General features: G+C 41.3%; 1 protein-coding gene across 1 annotated transcript in view; it reads left to right on the top strand.

Annotated features, from left to right (window-relative positions):
• The window catches only part of LOC139756084 (TOG array regulator of axonemal microtubules protein 1), a 269,423-nt gene that overhangs the window by 168,541 nt on the left and 88,382 nt on the right, over positions 1-12,500 (top strand). The window contains 1 exon segment of the mRNA XM_071675112.1: positions 10,966-11,035. Coding sequence (XP_071531213.1) covers positions 10,966-11,035 — 70 coding nt within the window.

Raw genomic sequence — 12,500 nt, 5'->3', positions numbered from 1 at the left:
AGACATGTGTAACATACGCAAGAGAGCATGTGTAACATACGCAAGAGACATGTGTAACATACGCAAGAGACATGTGTAACACACGCAAGAGAGCATGTGTAACATACGCAAGAGACATGTGTAACATACGCAAGAGGGCATGTGTAACATACGCAAGAGACATGTGTAACATACGCAAGAGACATGTGTAACACACGCAAGAGAGCATGTGTAACATACGCAAGAGACATGTGTAACATACGCAAGAGACATGTGTAACACACGCAAGAGAGCATGTGTAACATACGCAAGAGACATGTGTAACATACGCAAGAGACATGTGTAACATACGCAAGAGACATGTGTAACACACGCAAGAGAGCATGTGTAACATACACAAGAGAGCATGTGTAACATACGCAAGAGAGCATGTGTAACATACGCAAGAGGGCATGTGTAACACACGCAAGAGAACATGTGTAACATACGCAAGACACATGTGTAACGCACGCAAGAGAGCCAGCATAACTTAATACAGACGTGCACGGGAGAGTATGGACCGCTTTGCACAAAATGGAAGAATTGTTGGATTGTGTCCCGGATTGCCGGAAAGCGTTTGACGCCGTCGTGGCCATGGAGCGAAGTATTCATCAAATCTATTCTTAAACACTTGAAGCGACGTATTTATCAAGTCTACTCTTAAACGGATCATTGACACTGCTTTCAACCACTGCAATGGGTAAGTGTTCCATGTGTTAACACTCCTTGTTGAAGAGATAGTCCTTCGCCTCATTCGAGGGTCAAACGTTGCTTGCCCTCGAGTTTGCATCTACGAGTGAGGATCAGACGAATGATCCAAGTCCTCGATCGTTCTGTATAGTAGTGTTAGATCACCTCTCCACCTTCTCTTTTCCTATAAGGTAAATGGAGTCATGTCGCTTAATCTGCTCTCGTAGGATTTGTCTCTCAGTCCGGCCGGGGGAATGAATCATCTTGGCAGCTCGATGCTGTACTCTCTCTCTCTCTCTCTCTCGCTCCATTCTCTCTCTCTCTCTCTCTCTCTCTCTCTCTCTCTCTCTCTCTCTCTCTCTCTCTCTCTCTCTCTCTCTCTCTCTCTCCTTCCCTCCCTCCCTTCCTCCTTCCCTCCCTCCCTCCCTCCCTCCCTCCCTCCCTCTCTCTCTCTCTCTCTCTCTCTCTCTCTCTCTCTCTCTCTCTCTCTCTCTCTCTCTCTCTCTCTCTCTCTCCTTCCCTCCCTCCCTTCCTCCTTCCCTCCCTCCCTCCCCTCCCTCCCTCTCTCTCTCTCTCTCTCTCTCTCTCTCTCTCTCTCTCTCTCTCTCTCTCTCTCTCTCTCTCTCTCTCTCCCTCCCTTCCTCCTTCCCTCCTTCCCTCCCTCCCTCTCTCTCTCTCTCTCTCTCTCTCTCTCTCTCTCTCTCTCTCTCTCTCTCTCTCTCTCTCTCTCTCTCTCTCTCTCTCGCTCCCTCCCTCCCTCCCTCCCTCCCTCTCTCTCTCTCTCTCTCTCTCTCTCTCTCTCTCTCTCTCTCTCTCTCTCTCTCTCTCTCTCTCTCTTTAAGACAGGTTGTCCAAAAAAAAAGTGAACGCAATAATATCATCGAGATGGGGACGAACCAGTGAATTGGACAGAGGTCTCAAAGATGGTTTCGTAGTCTCCTTCCCATGGAAAACCCCGAGAATTTCACACTGTCTTCTGACAGCCTCTTTTGCCCTGCTGAACTTGGATCTAGGTCACCAGAGATTACTAGAACCCAAGTCTCATTTTCCTCCTTGACCTTTTACTGATTCAACGGACCTCTCACACTGTAGCTTTTGCCTTTGCTGGGTTGGTTTTTTGTACCACCGGTATGTTAAAACCTTCTTACACTTTATCGCCGTCCTGAATTCACCTTTTTGCCACGTATGAGTCCAGACCATCCGTTTGCCTACGTCGGTTTCGAAGGTGTGGACGTTCGAGCCACATTTGTCACGTATTATTACCCACCCCCCACCCTTCGTCTGGCTCAACTCTGCACCGTGACGTGATGACATGGGGAGGTCTTCCTGTATATATTCCAGGAACTTTTCTGCATGTTTATGTGTTTTTTGTTTGTGCGTGCGTGCGTGCGTTCGTTCGTTGGCCATTACGTGCATATCATTATTTACCTTTCTGTCTGTGTGTGTGTTCCTTTACCCGCTTGTCTGTTTTCTCTCTTTGCCCTGGCGGCAAACATTTGCAGTCATGAAGATTGGCAAGCAAGATTAGCAGCTTTGGACAAAGATGTGTGTGTGTGTGTGTGTGTGTGTGTGTGTGAGAGAGAGAGAGAGAGAGAGAGAGAGAGAGAGAGAGAGAGAGAGAGAGAGAGAGAGAGAGAGAGAGAGAGAGACTGAACGTATTTTTTCCCCACAATACAGTATTCATTATTACGGCATGTGTGCATTAAATACCCTATAACCGTTTTACTTTTCGACCTGGACTGTATTCAAGTCGTCCCCGGCACATTCATTCACGTCCTTCAGATACCAGCGTTCGAACCATAGGACGCAACTTGTGAATATGGACAAGAGAAACAGCTGGAACGAACCACACCTCAAGCGTGTTGCGCGCGCGCATGTGTGGCCCCGGGAACGGAGATGACGAGTGGATGTTCGAATCACAATCAGTCGGTCGACCTCTTCAACACGGCGGCTCCACAATACACAGGGGATCTACGACATTATAACATCACACACACACACACACACACACACACACACACACACACACATACACACACCGAGACATCATCGTCAGACCCATGAACGTTAGAGAATATGCTGCCACCAGGGACATGGTTTCATGAGATTCAACCCCGAGTAAAATGTAAATGAAGATGTGACACAGTGAGGGATAGCCTCAATACGATCATGTAATTAGACGCCAATAAGCTGCCGGGGAAATCTATGTTGAGGAGTCGTTGTACCTCACTCGTCGCCTGGGACGCTACGTCAAGCTGCAGGGTAAACTAGGACCTTTACAAATACAGGACAGGAAGCCACCACCCTGAGATCTTGACCTTGTCTCTTACCTCTACGCCACGCCCTCAGGCATACACACAGAACCTGGCCTGCCTCACCCTCCTCCCTCACTCACCTACCCAACACCTGGCTATCAGCGTTCGCAAGTGAACTTGGCCCTCTGAGTCTATAGTTGTAACCAGCGCTCCCACCCCTCAGACCTAACACTCCCAAGACGTGAATGACTTTGGACTGTTCTACTCCACATTCATGTCTGTGTTGTATCACCACTACAGTATATTGTTTGAAGATGGGAAGTGTTCTGTATACCCAAAATGTCTCGTATGATATCCTTCAAGAATAAAGCTATGAGTGATATATATAGAGAGTATTTCGTTCGTATTTGAGATGAAGAAGGAAAAATGTAGTGTGAGAAGAAAATAGTATCGACACTAGAACTAAATTGATCAGATGTGTCATCTGGCGAGAGTATTTCGTTCGTATTTGAGATGAAGAAGGAAAAATGTAGTGTGAGAAGAAAATAGTATCGACACTAGAACTAAATTGATCAATGTTCAGATGTGTCATCTGGCTGGGAATCAGCTGCAGGAATCTCTGTGTGAGAGAGAGAGAGACTCACCAGAAGTCAATGTTGTTCATAACCTGTTGATCGGATCAGTTCTTAGAGATGTGTAAGAATATAGACTGTCTGTCTGCTGGTATTCAGGCACGAGGATCTGGAAATATTCACCAAATATTCTCGTCCTAAACTGGGAGGATCTGGAAATATTCACGAAATATTCCACGTCCTACACTGGGAGGATCAGGAAATATTCACGAAATATTCCACGTCCTACACTGGGAGGTTCAGGAAATATTCACCAAATATTCACGTCCTACACTGGGAGGATCTGGAAATATTCACGAAATATTCTCGTCCTACACTGGGAGAATCTGGAAATATTCATGAAATATTCACGTCCTACACTGGGAGGATCAGGAAATATTCACCAAATATTCACGTCCTACACTGGGAGGATCTGGAAATATTCACCAAATATTCACGTCCTACACTGGGAGGATCTGGAAATATTCACGAAATATTCTCGTCCTACACTGGGAGAATCTGGAAATATTCATGAAATATTCACGTCCTACACTGGGAGGATCAGGAAATATTCACCAAATATTCACGTCCTACACTGGGAGGATCTGGAAATATTCACCAAATATTCCACGTCCTACACTGGGAGAATCTGGAAATATTCACGAAATATTCCGCGTCCTACACTGGGAGAATCTGGAAATATTCACGAAATATTCACGTCCTACACTGGGAGGATCTGGAAATATTCACCAAATATTCACGTCCTACACTGGGAGGATCTGGAAATATTCACGAAATATTCCACGTCCTACACTGGGAGGATCTGGAAATATTCACGAAATATTCTCGTCCTACACTGGGAGGATCAGGAAATATTCACGAAATATTCACATCCTACACTGGGAGAATCTGGAAATATTCACGAAATATTCACGTCCTACACTGGAAGGATCTGAAATATTCACGAAATATTCACATCCTACACTGGGAGGATCAGAAAATATTCACGAAATATTCCACGTCCTACACAGGGCCATAAGTCGAATATCCTCATGTTTGGTTATCACACTTTAAAGAAGTAACAGAGAACCAATAGAGGAAGTCCAGAGGAGGTAAAGAAGTAAGAGAGAACCAATAGAGGAAGTCCAGAGGAGGTAAAGAAGTAACAGAAAACCATTAGAGGAAGTCCAGAGGAGGTAAAGAAGTAACAGAGAACCAATAGAGGAAGTCCAGAGGAGGTAAAGAAGTAACAGAGAACCAATAGAGGAAGTCCAGAGGAGGTAAAGAAGTAACAGAGAACCAATAGAGGAAGTCCAGAGGAGGTAAAGAAGTAACAGAGAACCAATAGAGGAAGTCCAGAGGAGGTAAAGAAGTAAGAGAGAACCAATAGAGGAAGTCCAGAGGAGGTAAAGAAGTAACAGAGAACCAATAGAGGAAGTCCAGAGGAGGTAAAGAAGTAAGAGAGAACCAATAGAGGAAGTCCAGAGGAGAGCCAGAAAGATGGTACCGGAACGAAGAGGTGAGTTGTGGTGATAGACGAGAGGCCTTGTCGGTTTTGTTCCTCGTGGAAGAGAGAAGAGTAAAGGGATGACTTGATCACATGCTGTGGTCTTTGAAAACCGGGTTATGATAACGCTGTGTCTGGATATGTGAAAGGCACAGAGGTAGGACAACCAAGAGCAATAAGAGAAACGTAAGATGGGTCACCAGACACACACACACACACACACACACACACACACACACACACACACATGACTAGATGGACCTCCGTGGTATAAGGGGTTAGAGTTGTTTACCGTGACTCGTTCATGGGCCACTCATGGGTCGAGTCTGCCTAAGTTCGAGTCCAGGTCGCGGCAGCCGGTCCACAGTTAACCCAGCTGTTCATCCTCCCCTAGGGGCTGGTCGATAAAATGGGTACCAGGCTTACCCTAGGATATATATATATATATATATATATATATATATATATATATATATATATATATATATATATATATATATATATATACAGCGCTGGTGGCTGATTCATGTGAGAAACTGCAGAAGCTGGTGACTGAGTTTGGTAAAGTGTGTGGAAGAAGAAAGTTAAGAGTAAATGTGAATAAGAGCAAGGTTATTAGGTACAGTAGGGTTGAGGGTCAAGTCAATTGGGAGGTGAGTTTGAATGGAGAAAAACTGGAGGAAGTGAAGTGTTTTAGATATCTGGGAGTGGATCTGTCAGCGGATGGAACCATGGAAGCGGAAGTGGATCATAGGGTGGGGGAGGGGGCGAAAATTTTGGGAGCCTTGAAAAATGTGTGGAAGTCGAGAACATTATCTCGGAAAGCAAAAATGGGTATGTTTGAAGGAATAGTGGTTCCAACAATGTTGTATGGTTGCGAGGCGTGGGCTATGGATAGAGTTGTGCGCAGGAGGATGGATGTGCTGGAAATGAGATGTTTGAGGACAATGTGTGGTGTGAGGTGGTTTGATCGAGTAAGTAACGTAAGGGTAAGAGAGATGTGTGGAAATAAAAAGAGCGTGGTTGAGAGAGCAGAAGAGGGTGTTTTGAAATGGTTTGGGCACATGGAGAGAATGAGTGAGGAAAGATTGACCAAGAGGATATATGTGTCGGAGGTGGGGGGAACGAGGAGAAGAGGGAGACCAAATTGGAGGTGGAAAGATGGAGTGAAAAAGATTTTGTGTGATCGGGGCCTGAACATGCAGGAGGGTGTAAGGAGGGCAAGGAATAGAGTGAATTGGAGCGATGTGGTATACAGGGGTTGACGTGCTGTCAGTGGAGTAAATCAAGGCATGTGAAGCGTCTGGGGTAAACCATGGAAAGCTGTGTAGGATGTATATTTGCGTGTGTGGACGTGTGTATGTACATGTGTATGGGGGGGGGGGGGTTGGGCCATTTCTTTCGTCTGTTTCCTTGCGCTACCTCGCAAACGCGGGAGACAGCGACAAAGTAAAAAAAAAAAAAAAAAAAAAAAAAAAAAAAATATATATATATATATATATATATATATATATATATATATATATATATATATATATATATATATATATATATATATATATATTCCTATGAGTCCACGGGGAAAATGAAAGACGAAAAGTTCCCAAGTGCACTGTCGTGTAAAATTGCAAAATTGTGATCCTTTCCAATATATATATATATATATATATATATATATATATATATATATATATATATATATATATATATATATATATATATATTTAAGAAGGTGGATTTTTTTTAAGCTAAAAGAACGGTGCCGTGAGGTTGAGCATGTACCAAATATTAAGTATTTGCGAAATAAATTTGTACCTTTCTTTCTTTTAGATAATTCCAGATTTGGCTTCCCAGAAACCACTACCGGGCTAGGAATGAATGCTTCGTTATCCATGTAGAATTCAAATGTCATATATTTTTTTAAAAAACATTTTTTAAGAGTTTATTATCACTGTCAAATATTCATTTGTCGTGTACTTATTATCATTATTATTTTTTTTTCTACCACATACCAAATCTTGTGAAGTTTAGGGTATAATTATGTTGTAATTCTCAGAGGGAATTTACTTAGGAATTTAGGACGGTATTTTAATGTTGGAGGGTCATTGCCCGACTTAAGGTTTATGACAGTCCTACCTTCAACTAGACACGGCCGGGGACACGTTCTCTCATCGATCGTCTCCAAGACCTTTTGCTATGTTCAAAGCGATGCAGGGATGATATTTATGGTGCATTCAGGAGCTGTAATGTCCCAGCTACTCTCTTTTGAACTTATTCATTACGATTAGGAATGACAAGGTACATTTAGATGGACGTGAAAGATGAGGGATTTGTTATGTTAGCAAGATTACTATTTGTTAGAGTCTCCCCCGATAGTTTTCTTTGGTAATTGTAGGGGACACTGTGCTAAGTGAAGCGGGCCTGGCAACGATAACCCGTTAAACTCGACGGTGCGACCCTGAAACTCGACGGTGCGACCCTGGAACGCGACGATACGACCCCGGAACGCGACGGTACGACTCTTAAAGGTGACGGTACGATCATTTAAGGACGACTGTACGACCTCTGGGTACGAGAAGTACTCACCGGTGTTACATTTCAAGTGTCAGAATTGTGGATGTAAAACAGACAAAGCAACACTTTCATATATTCATTTCCGTACGAGCGTCTCCATTCTCAGTGATCTAGGATGAACCATCACCCTCCTCACCCATATACCTGACCTCTGTGACCACTCTTTTGATATTCTCGATCTGTTTTTCACCCCACTTGGTTCACCTGACCACACACTCATATGTATCTGTTCTAACAGCACCACCTCCCTCCTCCAGCAGCCCCTTCTCAACGTAAATATTAGCACCTCAACAAACCTGACTGGAATAATTTTACGTTAACTTCCTTCTCTGAAATATCTGGTCCCTTTCTCCAAAAGGATATAGAAATGGTGTTCTTCGTAATCAAAGATTTTTTGTTTCGTTGCGCCAATGGTGCCTTAGATTTTAGCAAAGGTCTGTTCTTATCATTAGATTTAACTGTACATAAACCATTTGAAAGATAAAACTCAGATTTGTACACCTATTGAGTCTTTAGAATGGATTATAAATGAACTAAAATTATCCAATAACGTAATTATTTTACGAATTTTACCTTCATAGTCATTCAACACATGTTACAGACCACGAACACATGTAACAGAACACGAACACATGTTACAGAACACGAACACATGTTACAGAACACGAACACATTTTACAGAACACGAACACATGTTACAGAACACGAACACATGTTATAGAACACGAGCACATGTTACAGAACACGAACACATGTTACAGAACACGAAGACATGTCACAGCACGAGCACATGTTACAGAACACGAACACATGTTACAGAACATGAACACATGTTACAGAACATGAACACATGTTACAGAACACGAACACGTGTTACAGAACACGAACACATGTTACAGAGTACAGACATAGCTAGACAGACTACTTCATCACTGTGGTCATTGTGCAAAATTCTTTTATAAACTTGAAAGAAACATAAGAAAATGCGAACAGTAGCTTTAGGATCTTACTTGGATAATTAAAAATTTCATGTCTATAATATATTCTTTATTTATTAGGGCATTAACTTCTCTCCCCAATCCCCGCTGTGTATCTGAAATAAGTCTCTTCGTGTCGAGGAATTTCATGAATGGGAAGTTATTCTTAGTAAAGCATACATTTATTATGATATATTTACGTACGTTAATGAAAGGATCACCATATTATTAATAGCGCTGATATTAAAGTGACTATTTTCTTCTTTTTTTTCAGTTACCCTTAAATCATTTTCGTTAATAGACGTATGTTTTTGTGAGTGAATAATGAATTGGGGTTTTCTTTGTGTCTGTGTTTTGTTCGCTGGTGTGGTCTGGCCATCACGCGAGGCCGGTGTACTACACTCCTGGCGCATCTCGTACGTGGCTAACGCATCTCGTACCTGGCTGACGCATCTCGTGCCTGGCTAACGCATCTCGTACCTGGCTGACGCATCTCGTACCTGGCTGACGCATCTCGTACCTGGCTAACTGACCCAGACGAGTCTATAGTCACAGGTGTTGGTGTTCCATTACGAGCTTAGGTATATTATTTATATTGAGTATAAGAACATACATGTATATTTATTCATTTATTCATTTTGCTTTGTCGCTGTCTCCCGCGTTAGCGAGGTAGCGCAAGGAAACATAATGGCCCAACCCACCCACATGAACACATGTATATACATACACGTCCACACACACAGCACCTATACCTTTCAACGTATACATATAAATACATACATACACAGACATATATACATATATACACACATATACATAATTCATACTTGCTGCCATTATTCTGTACCAGGATGGGTTTCAAATCGCTATGCCACTCACGTTCGGCCAGTGAATAATATTTCCCTTGGTGTTGTAACTTCTACTCCTCCTCCCCCCTTTTTTTAGGGGTGTAGGGGAAGCGGTGGGCGCGGACTATGCCTTCGCCTAACTGGTACTTAATCCTTCTATACCCTTTACGTGTCATGGTAGATTATACAATGACCCATCTCTCTCAACACACACACACACACCCTCACACGCCATGTTAGATATTTTTTTTACCTTGGTGAACCTGGTACGTGGGGTGTGAATGCGCCTCTTCCCCCCGCTCTTCGTGTCTGATACAGAGGTTCGAACAGCTGTATTTCAAAATGAAACTCGTCTGATACAGAGGTTCAGCTGTATTTCAAAATGAAACTCGTCTGATACAGAGGTTCAGCTGTATTTCAAAATAAAACTCGTCTGATACAGAGGTTCAGCTGTATTTCAAAATGAAACTCGTCTGATACAGAGGTTCAGCTGTATTTCAAAATGAAACTCGTTTGATACAGAGGTTCAGCTGTATTTCAAAATGAAACTCGTCTGATACAGAGGTTCAGCTGTATTTCAAAATGAAACTCGTCTGATACAGAGTTTCAGCTGTATTTCAAAATGAAACTCGTCTGATACAGAGGTTCAGCTGTATTTCAAAATAAAACTCGTCTGATACAGAGGTTCAGCTGTATTTCAAAATGAAACTCGTCACGTAACATAAAGTAATGGATTTTGTTATGGATTTCACCTCTCTTTTGTTTTTTTTTTTGGGGTGGGATCCACAGGCGCTCAATCCCACACTGGGATTTACTGACCGCGTTTTTATAAAGTCGAGAGATTTTGACGTAATCCGAAGTCGGATTTATATTACGGTGAAGGGCTAATGGCTGTTATTATTGACAAGAGGGATATTATAGATGTTTTTATTTTGCTTTTTTTTTTAACCCCAGGACGACCCAGGTCAAGAAGTATGATGAGACATTAATTTTTTTGTTTTTTATTCCAGGCTGGAGTTATATTATATATATATATATATATATATATATATATATATATATATATATATATATATATATATATATATATATATATATATATATTCTTATGAGTCCACGGGGAAAATGAAACGCGAAAAGTTCCCAAGTGCACTTTCGTGTAATAATCACATCATCAGGGTAGACACAAGAGAGAAATATAACAGTCAGTTGATATACATCGAAGAGACGAAGCTAGGACGCCATTTGGTAAACATGTGATTGTCTCCCCTGATGATGTGATAATTACACGAAAGTGCACTTGGGAACTTTTCGTGTTTCATTTTCCCCGTGGACTCATAGGAATATCTTGATCACGCGCAAAATTGTGATCCTTTCAATATATATATATATATATATATATATATATATATATATATATATATATATATATATATATATATATATATATATATATTACTCTGATTAGCTGTCTTTTTCTTGTAGGACGAGCGTGGCCTAGCACTGTGGGCAACGGACACCATCGACCTTAGCAAAACAGCGCCCTCTGACTTGGGTAAGTGATGATGGCTAGGCTAAGTTAGCGCATCAATATTCCTTTTTTTTTTCTTTCTTTCTTTCTTATCTTTCCACCCGTCGTGGTAGGGTAGGACCTTGGTGAGCTGGGCGAAGAGCATGATGTGGGTTTTTTCTCATACAGTCTTACCCATCAGAAGTGGGTTTTTTTGTATTAATAATCTCTCACTCTCTTTAATTAAACTGAGTAAAGTCATTTTTTTTTTGCACACTCACAATCGTTGTAGATTAACGGCTTGTGTGTTGTGTGTTGTGGTGTTTGTTGCTCTGTTTCATTGTCTTTCATCTACTCGTATCTCGTGTTTCCATCTCCGTATTGTATGAATTTCATTGGGACTTTCAATTGCAATATCAGTAGAAGCTTCTATAACTATGTATGTTCGGGTCATTATGTTTCTAAGTTTGTGGATGGTGCCAGTATATATATATGACACGACATATTCATTTATATACGATACAGACACACATTCATGTACACACATATATATACAAATGACAGACACATTCATTTGCATACGCTACAGACACATTCATGTACATACATATATATATATACAAATGACAGACACATTCATTGACATACGCTACAGACACATTCATGTACATACATATATATACAAATGACGTTATCTTTGGTATAAGATGTTAGACGTTTAGATATGTATATTAACTGATTCGGTAATACACCCAGGTATTATTAAATAGATGATTGAATGGAATCTTGCCTTTTTACATTATTGTTACTAACATAAATCTTGCCCAAGAGTCATTAATAACTGAGTAAATACACTCTTTATAACTATTGAAATCATATAGATTACTGAAGGATAGAATAAATATTGGGAAGTTGAGTATAATCGCAAGTTTATACATAAAAATCTTGCCGTTCCAGAAGCCTCTAGATTTTTTTAACATTTTTCCAAAGAGCAATTGAACGTACAAGATAAGACACGACTTTATCGTATCAGACCTTGAAGAAACCTTCTTATATAACCCTCGCACGTTAGAGCAATCTATCTAACAACACCCTCACCTAGTTTGAAAGTTGATATAGCCTAGCTTTACCCAATATAGAGAACCAAAACACCTAACATGGCTTATAGATGTTGGGATCTTTTGAGTGCTCTTCCCTCTTGCCTAACTCACAGTTTTTCATCCCAGTTTCATTCATTGAATCTTAGTTGAAGATTTACGGGATGGCTGTGGGTAAATATATGACTGCTTGCCTGTAACCTTCCCTCAAAGATGATGGTGTAATAGACTCGCTGAAAACCACATAGTCTCTGTTGTAATGGCAGCCTTAGGCCAGTGTTTACCCCAACGGTTTTATACGACATTTATAGGCTCGCGAAGAGGTGGTGATAGATTTTGCAGATGTGTGTGTTTTATTTCCACCCTTCTGTTTCAATGTGTGTGTGTGTGTGTGTGTGTGTGTGTGTGTGTGT

Source organism: Panulirus ornatus, chromosome 20 (assembly GCF_036320965.1).
Source record: "Panulirus ornatus isolate Po-2019 chromosome 20, ASM3632096v1, whole genome shotgun sequence".
Classification (NCBI taxonomy): Eukaryota; Metazoa; Arthropoda; class Malacostraca; order Decapoda; family Palinuridae; genus Panulirus; species Panulirus ornatus.
The sequence above is the reverse complement of the archived record's forward strand: the minus strand, read 5'-3'. Positions and strand labels throughout refer to the sequence as shown.